Genomic DNA, 23,679 nt, shown 5'->3' with positions numbered 1-23,679 from the left:
AGCATGCGAAATTCTGCGGCCGCGAAATGCCGTTCCGTGTTTTTCCGATCTAAGTCGAATTTCGCAATTTTCGGCCAAAATACAATTGATTACTCGACACTTTTCATTAAATTTAGTACTTTTATACATTAATTTACATTTATTTGATACAATTCGTGCAGAAATTTCTGAAATTTTTGGATTTTAAGTGGATTAAATTTATCAGAGAACCGCATAACTCGGGAACAGACTGTAGAAATTTTCAATTTTATTTATCAGATAAGATATGTTATAGATACACAAACATATTTTTTTAAACAACCATCTTTTATTTAACGGTTTATATTTTATATTAAATTATCGATTTTGTTAATCAATGATTTGATAATATTGTAATGCCTATAATTTCATACTTTTATATTACAGGGAACCGTTGAAATCTTAGTGAAATTTACAAAATCACTATCAACTTAGTACGAATGTTGCACATCAAACCTAACCAGTTTGTATGCACTACTTTCTACAGAGGTTCAAAACGGGGCCATACGATTGCTTCAATCCAATCCAAAAATGATGAAACCTGATTAAACACCTCAATTTGCACATTACAATCATCAATATGAACTGTAGGCATCCCTACCACGTAAACTGTGTTACCGAGGGTCATAAATAATGGTCCTGACGAACGAGGTTCACAAAACTCAATCATGGTACTATTTTTCTTGTCCTTAACACATAGTTGTGTTTCAGCTACTCCGCGATCAAATTCTGGTATGATTACTTTATTTTTCGAAAGCTCCTCGCGACATTCCTTCCTCGTTATGACTGGAACATCAAGCCAACGAAAGGCAGGATTTTGTTCTATATTTATTTAGATCGAGATATTAATTTTAGGAAATGCTAAATAATTCTAAACTACTTTAGACTTACCAGGATGATACTTAAACCATTCGCCCAAGTAAACTTTGTTATTGCGCAGCTTTATTTCAGACCATAGACAAGCAACAATACTTTGACCATTTGCCATCACCGTTTCACGACTGTAGCAAAATATCAATCGATTAAGTATACTGAAAAACGCCAATTTTACTCACGTACATTGGATTGCGCAACTTCACAACGGCTAGATTATGGTACACTGGTTCTTCCTCTAGCTTAGGATGATAAAAAATTTTGTTTATGTACCGGCGACCACCTTCGTAATAGAATACGTGTTCCGCCTCGATTAAAACAAACATATGACTCGAGGGATGGTCATCAACCGGTTGCATAAGTTTCAGACACATCGCTGGTGCTAGCAAAAAATCAGCGCTTATGAACACCGCGGAACAAAAGTATGGTTCTTCGGTAGAAAATATCTTCACCTGCCGAAAAGTTATATACAGGAAGTGAAACAAAAAAAATGTCATTTTAATCACACGTAATGTCTTACCGGAAAGAGCATATTTGACATGGGACATTCTGCAAAAAAAAAAACAAATTATATTCTGTCGGATAGAAGTAATAATGCAAATTATAAGATAAATTAAATACTTTTTAATGCAGGTCGTAGTCGGTTTGGATGATCATTATTAAACAAATGTAATGCATGATATCGCATGTAATCCGATGAATTAACATGACTAATGTTAAAAAGTTTTCGAACTTCTGCTTCAGAGCAAGCGACTTTGAGGCAGACAATGAAACAGGCTAGAAATGTTACACCTTTTTTCATGTTAACACTTGTGCGACTGATTCGCTTCACTCTAAACTATTCACTCTAACTGAATTTAGATTTAGGAATCTCCTATAATATACCTCAGACGAAAATGTTTTCAAATTACACTTGAATGAATCTCTTATCAATGCAATACAGTCCATTAGTGGTATATATGATTCTTATCATTTATGATGCATGCAATATGATCTGGTCAATCTCAATTTTTCAAACATTGATAAGAGGTTCATTCCCCTGTTATTTAAAAACATTTTCGTCTTAGGAATATTGTTCCAGCATCTAAATTCAGTAAGAGTGTCATTATATATATATATATATATATATATATATATATATATATATATATATATATATATATATATATATATATATATATATATATATATATATATATATATATATATATATGTATATATACATATATATACATACTAGCTGGCCTCACATCAAGTGTTAAAGTGCTATACAGGCGGTCCCCGAGATACACGGTACCTCTTATACGCGGATTCGGAGATAAGCGGTTTTCTAATTTTGACAATTCTTTGAGCAAATTGTACTGATTTGACACATCAATTTTGAATTGCCAAATAATTTCCGTTTTGATCGAATGTTCAAAACTATTTCAAAAGGTTTAAAACTGTTATATTCAGTCAGAATGATATCAAATAATTCATGAAGTGACTAAAACCGCCTCCTACTTCCAAAATTACACGAAAATTAGTGATATTTTTGCTGGAAATCACGAGATTCGACTTACGCGGAAATTCGAGATACGCGGTATTTTGTGGCCGTTTTCGGTCCCCATTAACCGTGTATCTCGGGGACCGCCTGTATACAACACAACAACAATCCTGCTCTTTGTATGGGAGTTAGAAAATCATTATTAAATTAAGTTTAGTGTTACATCTGAACGATTTTTATGTCTTAAAACCTATTCTCATACCACCATAAGGTGTGTGCAAAGTTTCGTTGAAAATGATCCAGCCGTTTCGGAGTTTGCTCGCAACAAACACCGTGACACGAGATTTTTATATATATAGATATATACGACAAATAACACAGCAAAACAAGAATTAATGAATAAAAACTAAATATTTTAAAATATTTTTTAAATATCTTAAAATTTCGAGCAGATGATACCACTTGCAACCCTCGCAATGTTTGACGGGACGGTGAACTTGTATGGCGTGCGAGCCCTCGCGCGCCCTCGCAAATCGCTGTCAATTGCATGGCGGGGTCCCAGAGCCCTCGCATTAAAGAGCTTGCGAGCCTAGGCAAAATTTTCGCCGCTAGTTTTAGCAGTTATAATTATAGCACCTCGAGAGCAGGTATAACAGTGCGATTTGTAGAATACTAAACACCTGAATTTTGACATTTTAGCTTTCAAAAATCCACAAAAATTGAAATAGTGATCTTTTCGCCAAATACTACCGCACAAAATAAAATTCTAAAATAAAAATCAACGATTTTTTAAAATACTATAAGATTTCGAGCACATGAAATCTTTCGCAACCCTCGCATTGTTTGACGGGTTATCAATCGTTCCTCATTTGTATTTGTATTTGCAATATTACAAGAAACTTGCAATAATGCAAGAAACTGGAACAAGAAAGCCGCTTCTACATAGAGCTATGTTATTATGTTTATTTTAAACGACATTATATTACTACATGTGCCTTTCCTTTTATATCATTATAGGTGTTTTTTATTTATTCTGAATTGTTTTATTCGCGTTTTTTCATAAATTTGTTTTAATTTCACAACATAAAGCGATTTTTTTGTATATAAAATAAACGATAAAAAATAAATGGTCATAATAGGAACCCTCTCATAACCATATTAAGAACACTAGTGCCATAATTGGACATTTTCCTTGCAACAGTAATCTGGATGTTCCAGTAATTAAAAATATCCAAAACCCAAAATTAAAAAAAACAATATTTTTACACATTACATTATTCCAAATTCTATAGAGGAACCCAAGATCGTGTAAAAGGCGAATTTTTGCAGCCGTGAAAAAAGCGAATTGATAACAAGCTATGTCCATAATTGATACACTTACCCTATGTACGCTAGGTACTCTCGGAATTGCTCCAAAAAATAAACCTTATTTTAAAAATAATATATATATATATATATATATATATATATATATATATATATATATATATATATATATATATATATATATATATATATATATATATATATATATATATATATATATATATATATATATATATGTATATATATATACATGTAATAACATAAATAAAAATCCTCTGTAACAGCGAACAAAGAAGTTCAACTCGGGAGCAAAATGCGATTGTTGCCCTAGTTAAAGAATATATTTAAAATAATTATGGGTTGGTTTGCCAAACTTTGATGTGGGTGGTTTTACGCTACAATGTATGTTTTGTTAATCTTGATGAATATGAACGTAAAAAGTACCATTGTTATGCGTTCATTAGCAAATAGTTTCGTTTTCTGTGAGAATTCTATACATTTTCGAATATAGAATTTTTTTGTATGCCCAGAGTTTTTCTTTTTCAATGTGTTCAACTGTCTTGCGGGAAAGTAATAGTACGACAAAAGTCACTCCAAGTATCACACCCCATATTTCTATTACAATTGTAGAGTCGCACAGTGCTTTATTCCATTTCTCTCCCAGATTGATCAATCTGGATTGTCTGTGGATGGATGAATACGACAATTATTTATGACGGGCTAGCGATCAATGTTCCCAAAAAATATGCTTCTGATTTATTAATTGATACGAAATTTCGTGATAGCTTGTGCACGAATTAATAAAAGGATGCAAATAATTAAAAATGCTTCATTCATTAAGAGATTTATAAAAACTCAACTTAACTATTTTAATGAAAGTGCTGCATTTGTTCTATATTTTATTGTTATCAAAAGTACACCATATGAATCAGTAGAAATGTTTAACGTAACTTTGAAGAATTATCCTCTAAAAAGAACCACATGTCGTTTTATTGTTTCTTTTCCTTTGCCATTATTTCGCTATATCGACTGCTTTCACACATTTTGTCTTCGTTACCAACGGCTGATGGCAAAGAAAATACATCCAGTAGGTAAAAAATGCCGTGACACACCCGGTCGAGTATGGGTTTTACCTATTTCCTAGATGGGTCACAATTTCAGGAAGTAATCTGACTGCACACAGTGGCACACGCACGTACCGACATAAATAAACCTAACCGGGATTTCATGTAGCAGAATTGGTTGTTCAGGTAACAGTCCGCCGCAAGACCGATCATTTGCACCTTTTCGACAAAAAGGTGTGCTACGACATGTAAAAGGAAAACATTCAACAACACAGAAGCCAGCCCAAAATCTAAGGACCCGTCAAAGACCCTGAAGGATAGAGAAAGAGGGAAAAATGACGATTGCAGGATTGAACATTATTCCCGGTAGGGTCCGATACAAACTCGGTTTGCCATCGATGCTTTAGTCTGCAATCTGATGTCAGTGTGCAAACATACTTCGCGTCGTTGCCGCGAATGTGCAGTACCAAAATTGAATCGAAGATTTCTAACCAATGTGTATCCATCTGATTTTTTATGTACGTGTGCGCAAATCATTTTACTATTCTACGAGCCAATAAGTTCTGGCTCACATCATCAATAAAGAAATCATTTTAAATATAAGGAAAGTCTTAAAAGGTAAGCACAGCAACATTAATTCTAATACTCAATAAGCTCAATAACTCAATCACGTTGAGCAGTGGAAAATTAACATTGGTTACAGCATTGGGCAGCCACTGGAATTAAAGCCCTGCTAAATTGTTTGAAGTGAAAAGTCGTTCACTAACAGTCGTTGCAGCTAAATTTTGACTCTAACTAACCTATGTTTGGATCTAAAGCATCAATGTTTGACAGTGCGCATCATTTTTTGTATTTAAGGCATCAATTTTTGACTGTTACGGCCAAAGTTTGGAGATAGTTACGGTCGCCATGTAGTAAGTTCGGTTTTAAATACGGTCGCCATGTAATGTGTTACGGCGTACATACGGTACAACAGATCAACGCGTACCATCGCGGTAGATCAGTGTTTCGCTGACATGTATCGAGGTAGAATAAAGCTTTGGTCGAAGCGGACTTTTCAACACTTGATCGTTCAGGCGATCATAAAAATCATTTGGAGGTTTCCCTTACTGGAAACGTTGGAGTTAAGAAGCCTTATCTTGGGTAGCGGGACATAACTACACTCCTGAAATAAATTGGAAGGCGAAGTTTTAAGGCAGCGTAACGTCCTGGCTTGACAGTCCGAACGAATCTGACTTGCCACGGTTGGAATTGATTTTATTTACACTCAATGGGTTTCGTAGATTTGGTTTTGGAATGTATTTTTATCCCAATTGAAAGTTATTTATATGAGGTGCAATTTATATTTTATATCGGAGTGAGGTGTCTGTCATGTTGTGCCTATGCTGCGGTTTTAGTGTTTTTACGAATGTTCTGGAAAGTTTAAACTGTTCTAGCCAAAGAACGGGTGCGTCGGTCGATCTTTGCTTACGCTGCGTTTTAGCGATAAGTTCCTATACGTGTCTACTTTGCTGTAGTATCGCTTGAAATGCTGCGCGTTTCGGTTGTTTTAGATAAATGTGTCTCAATTGTTTTTTTATGAACGGTATGGTCTGGGTGTATAGCTATGCTGTGAATTGATTTGCTGATTTGTTATAATGAATGTGTTGCAATGGTGTAATTTGGCTTTGCAAAGTGTGTTACAATGTGTCTATAGCTGATAATGTATATTATAGTAAGCTCTGTATATCAAATATGCTACAGTTGTTATGCTAAATAGAGATGTTAACAACTGTTGGATGTTTTAATGAAGTGAAAAACTGACTGAGTGAAATTTTATTGTTTTTTGCTAAAAAAAATTAAAAATACTCGGTTTTTGTATTGTTTGTGTAATGTAAAAAAACAATTGTCAAAAATCTGCTGAAATACTTTTATAATTATCATCATCAAATTATCATCCTATAAGACTTAAAACTTGATTACTTATAAGCAAAAATACTACGTTAGAGTCAAAAATTAGTGCGCACTCCAAAAATTGATGCCTTAGAGGCAACATTTGGTGGAAAAGCTCCATTAATTATCCATTTTAAAATTCAAAGAAGTCTTCTTTGTCAAAGACATCAACTAATTTTGTGATTCCTCGTGGCCATTTAGATTGTTTAATTATTCTTGTTCTGCCCATAGAAATCACAACAAATTGCAACTTTTAATTAATTGCAGCTGTTTTTGAATTATTTTAAGAAATCAAATGATTTACATTACACTAACTATATTTTACATTTCTATACAACAGTAACATGAATGCGAAATTCAATTTAATATGATGCTAGGATAAACAGTCGTTCAACGTATGATTTACTACTTCTTCTTCTTTGGCTCAACAACCGATGACGGTCAAGGCCTGCCTGTACCCACTTGTGGGCTTGGCTTTCAGTGACTAATTGATTCCCCCCCCCCCCCCCCATAGCAGGATAGTCAGTCCTACATATGGTGGCGCGGTCTATTTGGGAATTGAACCCATGACGGGCATGTTGTTAAGTTGCACGAGTTGACGACTGTACTACGAGACCGGCTCCAAGGATTTACTACTACTAACTGATCATTTTATTCAAAATAGAAGAATATGAAATCTGAGTAATATAAAAAAAAAACAACAGTATTCGTTCCTTTATATCAGGCATAACAACTTTAGTTGGTTCTTGCCTTAGGTACTCATGGGCTTGGATTACAGTGAGTTTATTGGTTTACCGATATAGCAGAATAAACAGGTTTTCGTACGAGGTTTGCGGCCTAACATCAATACATCACATAGAGTAAACCAAGCAACAACTTTATGTTATTAATATTGCAAATTCTATTAGGAATGTAAATAAAAAAAAATATTTAAAAATGTGACCAGAATCAAATGCCAATATTTGTATCCAAAGAGAACAGCCCGATACACAAACATCATCAGCCACAGAAAACCGTAAACGATGAAAGCAGTTTAAACAACAAGAGTAGTATAACCAAATACCAATAAGAAGAAGAATATGGATTAGCCCAAATGTGAAGGTGAAGTTGCTGGAGGATTGGTTTGATAGATTGCCAAAAAAAATGTAGGGGATTCTGGGGCAAAATGGATAGATGGGGCGAGTGTGTCACCTGCATTATTGGCAAATTAACACGGTTATGATGACATCTAATTATTGAAAAATATCAAATACAATGTTTAAAGCACAACATGAACGTTTCATAACATTAGATTAAAAAACAGCAGAATAATTTAGCAAAAAAATGTTTGCTCTAAGCTATGTTAATTTCACGATCTCGGAAATAAGCTTTTGTAAGAATTTAACATTTAATTAGAGCAAAAAAAGAATGTGTATCCAAACACATGATATTTATCTATGATTTAATCATTTGAGTATGAGTAACCATTTTGATTGAAAGTAAATTTTTTAGAGTTAAAGTTTGTAAAATGTTTTACATGGGGCAAAATGGTCTTCCCAAGCGGTATTTTTCGGGGATAATGAACACAAACTCATGTTATCTCTTTCTATTCATCATCCCTACTCTCTCACACGCATCGATGAACTTTTACACATCTCTTTGTTCATATTTAAAGGATTTAAAACTGAAAGATAACGATTCATGTTCATGGAGTAGTTATGGTCAAATGGTAATGGTGTAATGTTTGTACCATGGTCGACCTGAGTTCAATTCCATTTTTATTGTTTTCATTGATGATTTAAAGTTTTATTTTATTTTTAAAACATCCAACTCCAATAACTTCAAACCCCTTTACTCATTGATAAAAATGCGTAGTTAGTAGTCAATCTGTTAGTTTTATTGGTTTATTTCTTTCTTTTAATTCATTTAGTATCAGTACCCCTTCATACAACAAAACCAGTAAATAGCACGATAATGAATACCATATCATTGTAGAGCAACTGGCAAAGTGATTCGAAGTAGAACTAGCGAAGTGGTTGGTAGCATCAAGGATGAAGCATGAGCATGAATTGTAACATGAGGGAAAGGAGTGAATCCGAATGTTCATTTCTATGATTAGCTCTTTTTTGCATGGGTTCATAATTCATGTATGTTCGCTATCCCCGGAACTAATCTGTATTTCGTTGATGTTTTCGGGGATAATTCGTTAACGAACTATCCCCGAAAAGACCTGCGAAAACCAGCGTGGTTGGGAGCTTGGGTTTATGTTTTGAAAGGACCAACATGATGAGGCTGTGGTATAAGCTAAGGTCGCTACAATACACTAGCTTTATATAAATAAAACTGTACTGTATGTCTACTATATCGTCAAGGTCAAGACTAAATTCTTCAACAAAACACTTAAATACTAAACTTAAATATCTACTCTCACAATTCTACCGCGTTACAAGAGCTTAAACCAAAGTCTGAAGTTCAATGTTGTGGTCTATTTTGCCCCTTTGTTTTATGTATTTTGACATTTTGTGTAAGACCATTTTTCCCCATATCAAGACCATTTTACCGCCTTTAAATTATCACGACTTTTGATGTTGATTTTTAAGATTCATTTTAAACTTCTATATTTGTTATTAATGCGTCATCTAATGATAGTTTTTGTTGAATAAGTTGAAGTATCGATTGATGTCAAAATAACAGTGGAAAGTGGTTTAACCAATAAGATACAGACCAAAATCCTTAACAGATCCATTTTGCCCCGCTTTCCCTTAAACATGGCATGTGGAACTACGAACAAATAAAAAAGAAAGGTTTTTTTTCGAAGGAGGGAAAAAAGCGATTCCGTTTTCCATTATCCTTGAAGTATTAAATTTTTGTAGATGCATTTTGGCTGCATAAAACATCTGTTCTCTATATTTGAGCGAAATCAATAAACGTCTTCTTTTTTTAAATATAAATAAAATTATTCTTTTATGGAAACAGGTCAAAGAGGGTTCAGCACACAAAATCAAATTCAAAACAATAAACTACTTATTTTCTACTTATTTTATTCGTTGTAATAAAAGTCGAGTTATTGAGTGATGAGAGCTAGTAGATACAGACGAACAAACATTAAGTTTTATTTATAAATAAAATAAGATTGATATGTATCTTTACCTGTAATGAATTCTTTAAGTTTTCTTAAACAACGACAACTTGTCATCTCCATATATTAGTATATATCATTATTTAAAAAAAACTCACAAAAAAAATCACGTGTTTAGTGTTTATTTTGCTATTTTGAATACTTCACTTAACTTGTTTATCATGCTATTTTGAATGATCGTTCTATAAAATATTTATATCTACCCACGGGTAAATAAGTGTAACCTCACTTTATCATTATCAAATCCTAATTCAATTGATACGAAATAACCTGAACTAATATCTGAGTTGCTAGCCGTTGAAATCCATTTTTATCACACAAACATGTTCAATTTAAATTGCTAATGGTCTCTCGACACCTCGGAGCTCCACGTAGCCACTTAGTTTGCGTAGTGCTCCGCCCCTGCTCTCGAGTAATGTGAGCACTGATTTATACCAAACTGCTTTTTGTCATTCTATGATTATATACGTTAAATATTGCCGTTCATGTGATCTGGTTTTGTAAAAATATATCGATTTATTCAATCGGGCAAAACAAGGCCTAAAACCCAAAAATATGACGCATATTTGTTGTGCTATACATTTGATTTGACTGCAAGGACATATTATCCTATTTGGAGTGACGTCATTCGTGGACATGCCCGCCTTCACAAGCTTTCGAGACTTACAGGCCTATCATATACGTCGAACGATTCTCGAATCCATCAGAAGCCCCAAAATCGAACCCCGTCAAACATTGCGAGGGTTGCGATTGGTATCATCTGCTCGAAATCTATTTAAATATATCTAAAAAAAATATTTTAAAATATTTTTCTGCTCAAAAAAACATATTTTAAGTAATATTAATTTTGTATTCACTAGTTAATTTGGCCCGGTTACAGGGTTATGCAAGATCATATCTGGTGTATATAATAAACTGCATGTAAACGATTTCTTAAAAGACAACGCAAATTCCAAGTGGTTGTTAATTCCAAGTGATGCATTAAGAAGCGATGCATTAATCCCAAACCCATGTTGAACCTGAAATTGTATACAATTTATTCTGGTGCTGGAACTGATTCCATTCCCATATAGGTGTTATAATTAGTCATGAACCTGATCCTAGAACTGATCCTAACCCCTTACTGGTCATTTAACTGATCCTGATCCATTCCGAAGATATATCTTGACCCTATAGGGTAAACGTACCTATAGCGGTGTAGTACCAGTGGTGGTAATGGTAATGCTTTTAAAATGTGCTCTGTTGTGTCTCTAGCGGTGGACTGTAACTTGAGGGGGTGGGGTAGTAGGTTTTCTTTCACCGTAAAATTGGGAGCCCTTACGGACAAGACGATCTCTCTTCGTTGATGTCGCATGCAAGACTAAAAATTCATTTATTGTCACTTCAATTCTACTGTCACAAAAATCCAAACCCAAGCAGCAAAATGTCAGTTTGCCCAAGTCGTTCGCTGCTTGCGCAACTCGCACAACATGCTCCATACGATAATTTAAGAGCAATTAAGTTATTTATGTCATTGTTTCATATTTTCTGATATTTTAAAAAGGCTATAAAAGTAAAATTGGGCCATTCCATTGAAGTGACAGAAAAAAACCCATATTTTGTGAAATGTGTCAACATTCTCCCAAAATCTTAAGGATTTCATAACGAAACTCATATTTTTGTTAACGCTTTAAATAGCCACATAGCAACGCAATAAATATTTTTTTAACATAGCTTTCATGAAATATTGTTGGTTTACTAAAATTTATTGCCTTTGAACCATATTTTTGCATTTGCGTGCGTTTTTTACCATAGTCCCATTATAGATACACAAAACAGGCACTCATAGTTATAAAATTAGTAAAAACAGGACATTTTAATTTTTTTACAAGGTAATTGTTTACACTTCATATTGTTTTTACAAAAATAAGCAACAGAAATGAGTTTCCTTTAAGTAATTTACAAAATAAAGGCCGAAATTCGCATATCCAACTGAGTGAAAAATCGACTTTGAATCAAGCACATCCTTCCCAGCTTGGGTAGACTATAGTCGTTATACAGTTTTTTAGTCAATATTTTTTTCACTCAAATTTATACATTTTTTACGGTCTAATTATGTATGAAATCAATATTATGGATGTGATTCTTGCTATTCATATGATAACAGCTTCAAAACTAAGTTCCATATATATTTTACACAGTTTTTAAGATACCTCAAACAGTTAGTGTTTACCAACACTATAGTAACACAATACGACGACTATAGGAACCATGCCATAGGTACAACGAAGTCGCCATAAGCATATACAGTGAACCCTCTCTTATTTGAGAGGCGATGGGACTGTCGAATAAGAGGGGTTTTCAAATTAGAGAGGTTGAAAGTGAATGAAAGGTCCATACAAGACAAGAAAAAGACAGAACATTTAGTATGCAGCCTTAACTGTTGCTACAGGAAACTGCGAACAGAATCGCTAATTTGAGCATACATCTTTCAATAACCATGGCAACACCATACTCAAATAAGAGGGACACAGATTTCAGAGGTTTTCCAAATTAGAGGGACAAAAATGTACTGGAAATCAAGGGACTGTGAAAAATGTTCAAATAAGAGAGGTTTCTCAAATTGGAGAGGTGTCAAATAAGAGAGGGTTCACTGTACTTTTTTCGTAAATTTGTTGTGTTTGACGGTGTAAATGCTTGTGATAGCGATGATTAAATATGTTTCAATTGCTATGTGTTAAAATATTTATAAATTTACTTTCCTGACAAACGTACTGAAATTGTATATATACCGGTATAACGGCTCCAAAAACCGTACCGTACTGATCCCACATTGGATCCTTTCGCTATTGGAACTGAACCCCATACTGATCGTTGAACTGATTAATATTCCATGTCAGTCATGGAACAGATCCTGATTCCGAGCCCTGACGGCCAAGCAACACGTACCGGACGACATCGGACGATGCCATAAAACGTAGGACCGCAGACAAGAGATTCGCGTCGGGGCGGGCCGTGTCGGATCACAGCGGGCCGATTTTGTATGAGATTTGACAGTTGGCTTAAACGGATTTATGGCATCGTCCGATGTCGTCCGGTACGTGTAGCTTGGCCGTGATACTACTCCCATTTATATATCGGAACCTAAATAGTACCTGAATCTGACTCACTAATGAAACCATACAGTCCAGTTTTCATATTTTTATTTCTTGTTGCATCGAGGGATCCCAAGGTACTATCGTCAACTCGGACATCTTAACAACATGTCAATCACATGGACCGTCGCCCTAAGAAAGGATTGACTATCCAGCTAAGTGATACTAAGTATCGAAAACCGGTATAGAGGCCGGTATGACCCGTTACTCTTAAAAAAAGGTCATTTGTTTCAGTTACTTTTTCGTATGAATGTTTTCGCTACGTTTTCATACATCCGGATCCAGTTTTTTTACCACTTATTGGAAAAAATTACTTACACGTTGTAGAAGACAATTTTCAGTTATACTTAATCCAAAAATTAGGCCCATGTATAGAAAAATATCGAATGACAACTGTTAATAATAATTAACGTTAGATTCGATCTGTCGGTGTTATCTACCGACAGAGCGCGGTACAAACGCGTAGTGTGGGAAGCATCCGATACCGATCGAGCCGAATATTCCCGATCGCTCAAAGGCTCCCGAACGTCCTGGCAAAGGCAATGACCGAAGGCCACTCTTTCGCGGTAGCCCGAGTAAAGCGATTGATTTGTAGCGTCGCAATAAAATAATAATATAGACTGCTTAAGAAAACGCTTGTTTTTAATACCAAATACTACTACGGGCGAAAGAAAGAGTGCTGTTGCAATAGTTTGCAACAACCACGAAAAAACGTTCAATTATTAAATTCAGACTGTAATTTGTATCATTCTTCTCAATACCTTTCAAATTACTAAAAACTAAGTCGGCGTTGCGTTTTCTATAGTCGATGTGGTTGTCATTGCATGAATGTAAACTTAGCAAAAAACATCCAAGCTATCGCTTGAAAGTAACGCTGATCAGCCTTTACTAGAATTTTATAATAGAGATATTTATGTATTATATTTATATTTATATATTTTTGCAGTGTTGTTCGTCGAAAAGATCACGCTTTATACCCGTCAAACATTGCGAGGGTTGCACGTGGTATCATCTGCTCGAAACCTTAAGATCCCCCCGTTAAACAATGCGAGGGTTGCGAAATATTTCATGTGCTCGAAATCTTATAGTATTTTAAAAAATCGTTGATTTTTATCCAAGAATTATATTTTGTGCGGTAGTATTTGGCGAAAAGATCACTATTTAAATTTTTGTGGAATTTTGAAAACTAAAATGTCAAAATTCATGTGTTTAGTATTCTACAAATCGCACTGTTATACCTGCTCTCGAGGTGCTATAATAATAACTGCTAAAACTAGGTGTGAAAAAACTACCAAGGCTCGCAAGCTCTTTAATGCGAGGGCTCTGGGGCGGTGAACTTGTATGGCGTGCGAGCCCTCGGGCGCTCTCGCAAATCGCTGTCAATTGCATGGCGGGCCGTCAAACATTGCGAGGGTTGCAAGTGGTATCAGCTGCTCGAAATCTTAAGATATTTTAAAAATATTTTAAAATATTTATTTTTTATTCAATTATAATTGTTTTGCTGTGTTATTTGTCGGAAAGATCGCTATTTCAATTTTTGTGGATTTTTTCAAAATAAAATTAGGTGTTTAGTAAGCTATAATTTGCAATGTTATACCTGCTCTCGGGGTGCTATAATTTTTTTTTTTTCTTTGGATCAACAACCGATGTCGGTTAAGGCCTGCCTGTACCCACTTGTGGGCTTTGGCTTTCAGTGACTAATTAATTCCCCCCCATAGCAGGATAGTCAGTCCTACGTATGGCGGCGCGGTCTATTTGGGGATTGAACCCATGACGGGCATGTTGTTAAGTTGTACGAGTTGACGACTGTACTACGAGACCGGCTATAATTATAACTGCTAAAACTAGCGGCGAAAAAACTGCCTAGGCACGCAAGCTCTTTAATGCGAGGGCTCTGGGACAAAGAACTTGTATGACGTGCGAGCCTTCGCGCCCTCGCTAATCGCTGTCAATTGCATGGCGGGAATTTGTAATTATAGCATCGCGAGATCACGTTTAGCAAAGCGATTTGTAGCAGACTAAACACCTGAATTTTGACATTTTATTTTGAAAAAAGCCAATAAAATTGATAAAGTGATCTTTTCGTCGAATAACACCACAAAAAAAAAATATGGATAAAAAATAAATATTAGCCGGCATCGCGAATAAATGAACACATTTTAACAGTCGTTTAAAGTTCATTTTGGTTTAACCTAGTTCATTTGTTGTTCATTCCTGTTAAAATAAACGACCGTCAAAACAGTTAACGACTGCTCGATATCGCATATAGGCAAACACGGGTAAAAAATTCGAGCAGTATAATTAAACGACTGTTAATTTGTATCGCATACGCTCTTGACAGTCGTTTGTTTAACGACGGCATAGGACCAGTCGTTAAAATTAACAAATGAACTCAGTGCGTTCGCGATGCCAAATTCTAGCAATTTTTAACGACTCTGGTTAATTTTTAACGACTGTTAATTTTAAACCAATTCTTTCGCGATACCAGCTATTATTTAAAATATCATAAGATCTCGAGCAGATAATACTACTCGCAACCCTTGCAATGTTTGACGGGATACTAAACTTCTGAATTTAGACATTTTATTTTGCAACAATCCACAAAATTTGAAATAGTGATCGTTTCGACGAATAACACTGCAAAAAATATATATTTATGAATAAAAAATAAGTATTGGTACGATAAGTATGGTACTACTCGCAACCCTCGCAATGTTTGACGGGCTGGAGCAGCCAGGAAATAAAGTTGACAAAAGTTGACAAAAAGTGAAAAATTTGACGTTCGAGAAAAAGCGTTAACCCACCAAATTTTAGAACAATTGGAGCTGTCAGTTCCGATCATATGTATTGACCTTGCCCGCGCTTGGCCCACCTGTTCCAAACATGTTGACGAGGAAAAGATGGATCAAGGGCGGGCTAGTGTCAATATGCTTAACATGATTTGAACACATCAATTACTTTAACTCATTCACTTACATCACAGCATAACTTAGCCCAAATAACCAAGATACCGAAAACGCCACCAATTTCTTGTACTAAAAATCCAGTTCCATCAAACAAAGTCAAAACACAATCTGATTGGTGGCTTAAGCCACACGACCACATAAGCGGCCACTTCAATATTGTTGAAGTCAGTTTTTTATGCACGGGTAATTTATTGGCTCAACATATTTCACCTGTGTTAAAATGTTATTTAATTATGCAAACGATGCAATTAAAAGTGTGTGTTTAAGTTGGTTTGTTGTGAAACATCCATATGTAATATTTGTATATATGTGTTTGTTTACTTTCTAATGGATTCTTTAATTTCGCTGGTCAGTGCATAGTTTATAGACTAATAATATTGTTGAAGTTGAGGTGCAATGATACAAGTGAATGAATTTAATCAATCGAGAAGTTAAAATCCTGTTCAGCATATTGACCTTAGCCAACCCTCGACCAAACTTTTCCTCAAAACATTTTTGGAAAAGGTGGATGGGGCAAGATAAATACATCGGATCGGAGCTGTCTGTTCCGATTGTTCTAAAATTTGGTAGATTAACGACTGAATCGACCACCACAAACCCACGTGCGTTTGTAGTGGCTTTACATTGGGTTAAAGACGATTTGGTTATTTGGGATCCTTGTGTAATATGTGTTTGTATGTGTTTGTTTACTAGCAAATGGATTCTTTCATTTCGCTGGTCAGTACACATTTTATTTTATTTTATACTGCCGAAGTTATGCAGTGATGTAAGTGAATGAGCTAAAGTAATCGATGTATTAAAATCCTGTTCAGCATACCCAAATAACCAAATCGATCTTAACACACTGTAAAGCCACATCAAATCCACGTGGATGGTCGATTATGTCCTTAACCCACCACATTTTAAAATATTTTTTCTACGCTCTCTATGAAACGTTTATAAAAGTGAAAAGTATACGTTTATTCTACTCCTTACACTTTAACAATTGGTAAGATTTTTACTTATAACAAATGTTTATATTTATATTTCATTTTCTTAGCACATCATGCTGAAGTGGGTCGTTACACGTGGACAACAAACTATGTGCAATGAATGGAAAACACATAAGGATAATCTTTGGATATGGAGGAATGAAAGCCTTCTTATACATCAGCAACTGGATGTCGAAAACAACAATCATATTTCATCAATTGGAACGAAACAAGGCTACCATGAAACAAATATACCGAACAATAACATCGGATTGCAACGGCCTGAAAACGCAACGAGTACACTAAAATCAACCACATCTTCTAATGCTCTATCCAATACAATTCCCACCGATACTGCGTCTTCGTTTCGATTCATATTGGTAGAAAATCATTCTTCGCCTATGAAACTTCTGAAACATTCAAACGATGACTGTGTATCATGCTGTACATCTCCTAGGCGTAATCATAACTACCGCCAAACAGCAGGTCAGCGACAACGCCATCGTCTATCCAGTTTCAACATACGTGAACCGTCAGAATTAGCATCACCCAGCTATCGGCAAGCAGACGATCCTGCGAATGATTTATCAGTGAACCTTCTTTTAACACCATCTTTTCACTATTTGACGAATGTCAACGTGCCAACGACTCAATGGAGAGAAGTTGTGGGTGTGTACGCTACAGTTACTGAGCACTACAATGAACGTGAAATAAAAACACCTGAGGTAGACGGTACAACAGTACTGAACCAAGAGTCTAGACATTTAGTAAGACGAAGAGCGCTGCGTCGAAAACGAACTACTAGATTTTGAATAAAAGACGTTTGACGTAAAAAGCAATCATCTCTTGTTCAATACAATTTTTTAATTAAAACTGTTTAAACTACAGTCTGAACACACTTAGATTCCATCTATTGAAGATGAGCTTTTTAGTTGGGACATTTTTTTCATACCCCTTTATACATAGCAAGGTTTCGAGTAGTATCTTCCTCTCGATTTTTTTGTTTGATATTATCGATAATTTGTTTATTACACTCATGAATTTTCTGTGTATACACAGATATTCGTCGTAATTAACACTTAATGCATTTTTGTGGATTTTCAATAAGAATGATCAAATTTCAGGTCTTAAATGGGCAAGCTGTAAGGATAATGGTAACGCTGATCCGATGCGATTTTATCAGATGATATTTATATTTTGTCGTACGACGGAAAATTCCGAAAAATTATAATTTTTGATTGCGTCGGATTGTCGCATCCGATTTTATCTTTCAATGTACAGCAGAACGTCGATTATCCGGTCAGCCCGGGAACGGACGGTTGCCGGTTAATCGATTTGCACGGATAATGGTTCTAGAAATGTCAAATTCATAAAAAAATATAAAATTCACTAGTTTTATGATTAACTCACTTTGAATCAATCGGTTAATCGTTAGTAGAATATTATTTTAATCAATAACTATAGGTTTTACAACTGATCATAAGCAAAAATGAATTCCGAAAATACCACTAGAAACTACAAAGCTGCACAAAAAACTAGTTGCCCACTTGACTATCGCTGCAAATTTTCTCCGTACGTTTGAACAGTTGTCACATTTATGCGCACGGTTAAGCTGCCCGCCGGTAAATCCGCCGCTGGATAATCGACGTTCTACTGTAATTATGCAGGTCATTTAGGAAAAACCCCAAATAGCCAAATCATGATACCAGTCTCATATCAAAACCGATTTACGACGTCTTATATAGTGACTTAAAGATACAGTCATTATCCGATATACGCTATCGTACGGGACCGAGCGCAATAGCGTATCTCGAGTTTTCGCGTATAGCGGATTCCTATGGAAAAATAGTTTACACTACCGGTTAGAGGGTTGAAAAATATCGCCACAGAGTTTTTAATTAAAGTTTTTTGTTATAAAATAGATAGAATAGAACATTAAAGAAATTCAAAAAGAGCATAACATATTTCAAAAAATTAAAATATTTGCAAAAACACATGGAGCTGTCTAATTTAGAGGAATCGCGTACAGCGAATTCGCGTATATCGAGTAGCGCGTACTGCGGATAATTGCTGTATACTCAAATAACCAAATCATCCTTAACCCACTGTAAAACCACTTTAAACCCACGTGGGTTTGTGGTGGTCGATTCAGTCGTTAAACCACCAAATTTTTGAACAATAGGAGCTGCCAGTTCCGATCCGATGTATTTATCTTGCCCACCCTTAACCCACCTTTTCCAAAAACGCATTGAGGGAAAGTTTGGTCAAGGGTTGGCTAAGGTCAATATGCTGGACAGGATTTTAACTCCTCGATTGATTAAATTCATTCACCTACATCACTGCACTTCAACTTCAACAATATTATTAGTCTAAAAACTATGCACTGACCAGCGAAATGGAAGATATCATTCGCAAGTAAACAAACACACATATGCACACTAGCTGGCCCGACAAACTTAGTTATTCCAAAAAAATTAAAATATTTCATTATTGATTTGGTACTTGGGATATTTGTATCGTGCCCGTATCCCCCCGTAAACTATAATCCACCAAATTGATAGTTTTTTGGCATTGTTTGATGAAACTGGATTTTTATTACAAGAAATTGGTGGCGTAGCGAGGGTTGCAAGTAGTATCATTTGCTTGAAATTTTATGATACCCATATAACCAAGATACCGAAAACGCCACCAATTTCTTGTACTAAAAATCCAGTTCCATCAAACAAAGCTAAAAATGCCATGCAATTGACAGCGATTTGCGAGAGCGCCCGAGGGCTCGCACGCCATACAAGTTCACCGCCCCAGAGCCCTCGCATTAAAGAGCTTGCGAGACTTGGTAGTTTTTTCACACCTAGTTTTAGCAGTTATAATTATAGCACCTCGAGAGCAGGTATAACAGTGCGATTTGTAGCATACAAAACACCTGGATTTTGACATTTTAGTTTTCAAAAATCCACAAAAATTGAAATAGTGATCTTTTCGCCAAATACTACCGCACAAAATATAATTCTTGAATAAAAATCAACGATTTTTTAAAATACCATAAGATTTCGAGCACATGAAATCTTTCGCAACCCTCGCATTGTTTGACGGGATTGTTTGACGGGATATTTCACAGCCCGTCAAACAATGCGACCCGCCATGCAATTGACAGCGATTTGCGAGGGCGCGCGAGGGCTCGCACGCCATACAAGTTCACCGTCCCAGAGCCCTCGCATTAAAGAGCTTGCGAGCCTAGGCAAAATTTTCGCCGCTAGTTTTAGCAGTTATAATTATAGCACCTCGAGAGCAGGTATAACAGTGCGATTTGTAGAATACTAAACACCTGAATTTTGACATTTTAGCTTTCAAAATCCACAAAAATTGAAATAGTGATCTTTTCGCCAAATACTACCGCACAAAATAAAATTCTAAAATAAAAATCAACGATTTTTTAAAATACTATAAGATTTCGAGCACATGAAATCTTTCGCAACCCTCGCATTGTTTGACGGGGAGGGTTGCGAAAGATTTCATGTGCTCGAAATCTTATAGTATTTTAAAAAATCGTTGATTTTTATTTTAGAATTTTATTTTGTGCGGTAGTATTTGGCGAAAAGATCACTATTTCAATTTTTGTGGATTTTGAAAGCTAAAATGTCAAAATTCAGGTGTTTAGTATTCTACAAATCGCACTGTTATACCTGCTCTCGAGGTGCTATAATTATAACTGCTAAAACTAGCGGCGAAAATTTTGCCTAGGCTCGCAAGCTCTTTAATGCGAGGGCTCTGGGACGGTGAACTTGTATGGCGTGCGAGCCCTCGCGCGCCCTCGCAAATCGCTGTCAATTGCATGGCGGGAGCCCATGGCTGTGAAATATTTCGCATTCAAAATTGTTGCAAATTTTTAAATGAAATATTTCGAAATTTTCAGCGCTTTTGGCGGAAAGCGATCGAAAAAGCGAGCAGAAATTAAACGGCCAATCGCTGTCAGCCATCGTCCGTGCTTTTTCCCTCCATAGCGCCATTTCTATCTCGCGTATGGTCAATGCTAGCGAGCTGTTGTGGCGCCCAGTGGCGGGTCAAGCCTCTCCGAGACCCTAGGCGTTATGGTAGACGGGGCCCCTTCACCAAATGCATCGAAGGGGGGGGGGGCGAATGGTGGACGAATCATACACTGCAAATTTTCTAAGTTTGCTGCAGTTACATTTTTTACTGAAATCTATTGAGTAATACATGGTTTTGTCGTTTCACTGAATATCAGTCAAATAAATTACTGAAAATGCAGCTATTTATTCTGTCAAAACGACATGTCTGAGCCTTAAAAGAAAACATAATACGATGCCCGCTTGCTCGTGATAAACAAAAAACTTGATTTGGTAACCTCTTACAGACACCTCGATAAAATATTAGGTGCGTATTCGGCTTGCGGGGTTAACGTTTTGGTTGAGAAAAATCTTCACACCACTTTGCTGTTCTTGTTGAAATTTCGTGGTAACCGTGAGTGCATCAAATCAACAAACTTCCCGCTGCGCAAAGCGACGGAAGAACTCATGGAGTTCTGAGAATTTTATCATGCCTTCCTTTTCTCTCCAATGGCAAATTTGTCGAGCAGCGTTTCGAGCTACCCGTCCCTGGCTCCGCCTCATACCCCTCGCCTGAGCGCGCTGCCGAAGGTTTGAATGTGTTGGTGCGTCAGACGGCCAATCGCTGTCAGCCATCGTCCGTGCTCTTTCCCTCCCTAGCGCTATCTCATTCTCGCGTGTTGTCAGTGCTCGCGAGCTGTTGTGGCGCCAAAAATGCCGTTAACAAACATTGCGGCGATGAAGTTGTATTTTCACAAATCAAACCAAAAAAGCGCAATGAGTTTAATCGATGCAATGTAAAAATGACTACGGAATCGCTAGCGCACGATGGAGGGTTTGCTGTGCAACGCGCTGAACCCTAATTCGCATTGACACGTTCAGCCCGACGCTGATTTTCATCAACTTTCCGTTCCACCAGCATCTAGAACGCAGGCCGGAAAGTTCACTGGCAGTTCCTGAGGCCTGCCATCGATCTGAACGTGTTAAGTACTAAGCATAACTTTGTTACACAAAGCTTTTGCTTTCGTATGTTGTAGATTACACAGATATGCTGTGCCGTCTGCGCAAAGGTATGAGCGTGCGTGTGTGTGCAACACTTTCGCCAAATGTGGTCAAAGAAAGGAAGGTGTTCATGAAAGGCGGAAAGACGAATGGAGGCCCCTGTCAATGGTAACTGATGACCGGGAGCAGGGGGTATTGGCACACAGCTGTTGGAAGATTGAACGGTATACTTAAATTGCCGGCGGATGGGGGGGAGGGGGGTGGCCATGGGACCCCTACGATCATCGGTCACAGTCCCTAAAATTGTAGTAGCCATGGGGGAAGGGGAGGTGCAAATGGTTCTCCAGCCACGGAGCCCCAACGACCATCTTTCCGGGGGAGCCCTTATCGCTAATACTCTGTCCAATTGTAGACATACGGCATACTACAGACTAGAGATCTTCGGTGACCGCTTAGTCCGCCTACCGTTAGGTCCACCGCTGGTTCATGACGGTGTTTTTTTTTTTACTGTGGATGTGCATCCTTCCCCCTGCCTGCTGCGTATGCACCGGGCAGGAGACAGTATGGCAGTATGCAAGTTGCACACTGGATAGGAGCGGGCCAGCGGCACCGCCATCATTCCGCACATCTGCATGCCCGTCGTGGGTTCTAATCGCGTATGAACCGGCAGTCGTAGCAAGGGATTAGCCACCGGCTCCGGCTACGTGGTACTCAAGTCCTGAAAAGGCCGACATGATCGCGTTGGCTATTACGCCAATAATAATAATAAAAAGAACTTAGCGTAGCAGTCCACATCCGGGTAAGAGTTTATCTTAACTTTGTTGCTGCCGGGCTACCGCTGTGACGAGACAAATACACGGAATGCACTCGACCAAAACATGAACCTACCGATCCGAACCCATTCCAAGGCATTGCCGGTCAATCGGCGTCATGATAACTACTCCAAACGAACAAGCCACCAGATTCTGGACGGACAGGTGCAGCACCATACGCGTACCGTAATAAACAAATCCAGAATCCTCTTTTGTATGGATTCAATTCAAAATGTTGTTTCCACTTGCGTTCGCTAGCTGAAATATAAATAAATGTGCAACATATCACACGCACGTTTGCTTTGATCGTGTGTCTTTTTTATACCCCCAACAGCAGAGCCGATCATAAAGATCGTGGTGCCATTTCGATAGTTGTGTTGTCTCTCAGGTAGCGAGATCAAAAATGCATGGACTTTGTAGCCGCAGCGGATGAAAATGTACGCATCAGAATCAAATAGTTTTGGGGTTTCCAAACGCACGCACACACACAAACACACAAACACGCGCGCGCAAACTCACACACAAACACGCGCGCGCTAACTCACTCACACACTCACACACACACACACACACACACACACACTCACACACACACACGCGCGCGCGCGCACACATGCATGAACGCGCGCACGCCAGCACGCACGCACGCACGCACACACACACACACGCACGTACGCGCGCCCGCGAGCATGAAAGCGCGCACGCCAGCACGCACCCACGAAAGCGCGCTCGCGAGCACGCACCCCCGAAGTCGCGCAAGCACGCATTCCCCCCCCCACTAGACCACCCCCCCTCCACGCATGATCGATTACGGCTACCTTATCGGTAGAACGGTTGGTTCAGCTTTCTTGTAGCATCCTCATCCCTAGCGCCGGGCGGGGTGGGGAATCACGACATGATAGAATGAACGGTC

General features: G+C 37.3%; 2 protein-coding genes across 2 annotated transcripts; one reads left to right on the top strand and one right to left on the bottom strand.

Moving 5' to 3' along the window:
- Positions 1-287: 287 nt before the first annotated feature.
- LOC4576593 (serine protease Hayan) lies at positions 288-1,769 on the bottom strand. Its single transcript, XM_001231106.3, has 5 exons — positions 1,513-1,769; positions 1,412-1,440; positions 1,078-1,343; positions 910-1,019; positions 288-840 (listed from the first exon to the last, which is right to left on the bottom strand). The coding sequence occupies exons 1-5, from the start codon at positions 1,691-1,693 to the stop codon at positions 500-502; spliced, it is 927 nt and encodes a 308-aa protein (XP_001231107.2). The 5' UTR covers positions 1,694-1,769; the 3' UTR covers positions 288-499.
- Positions 1,770-5,154: 3,385 nt separating this feature from the next.
- Positions 5,155-17,727, top strand: LOC133391376 (uncharacterized). Its single transcript, XM_061645298.1, has 2 exons — positions 5,155-5,385; positions 16,957-17,727. Exon 2 carries the CDS (start codon positions 16,963-16,965, stop codon positions 17,698-17,700), a length of 738 nt encoding a protein of 245 aa, XP_061501282.1. The 5' UTR covers positions 5,155-5,385; positions 16,957-16,962; the 3' UTR covers positions 17,701-17,727.
- The last annotated feature ends 5,952 nt before the right edge of the window (positions 17,728-23,679 follow it).

Source organism: Anopheles gambiae, chromosome 2, assembly GCF_943734735.2.
Source record: "Anopheles gambiae chromosome 2, idAnoGambNW_F1_1, whole genome shotgun sequence".
Taxonomy (NCBI): Eukaryota; Metazoa; Arthropoda; class Insecta; order Diptera; family Culicidae; genus Anopheles; species Anopheles gambiae.
Note: the sequence above shows the minus strand (reverse complement) of the source record. Positions and strands in the feature narration are given on the sequence as shown.

Coding starts and splice junctions, on each gene's coding strand:
- LOC4576593 (XM_001231106.3), bottom strand. CDS start 1,693: ATGAAAAAAGGTGTAACATTTCTAGCCTGTTTCATTGTCTGCCTCAAA. Junction 1,020..1,077: donor GTGAAGTTGCGCAATCCAAT/GTACGTGAGTAA, acceptor ATTTTGCTACAG/TCGTGAAACGGTGATGGCAA. Junction 841..909: donor ATGGTTTAAGTATCATCCTG/GTAAGTCTAAAG, acceptor AAATAAATATAG/AACAAAATCCTGCCTTTCGT.
- LOC133391376 (XM_061645298.1), top strand. CDS start 16,963: ATGCTGAAGTGGGTCGTTACACGTGGACAACAAACTATGTGCAATGAA.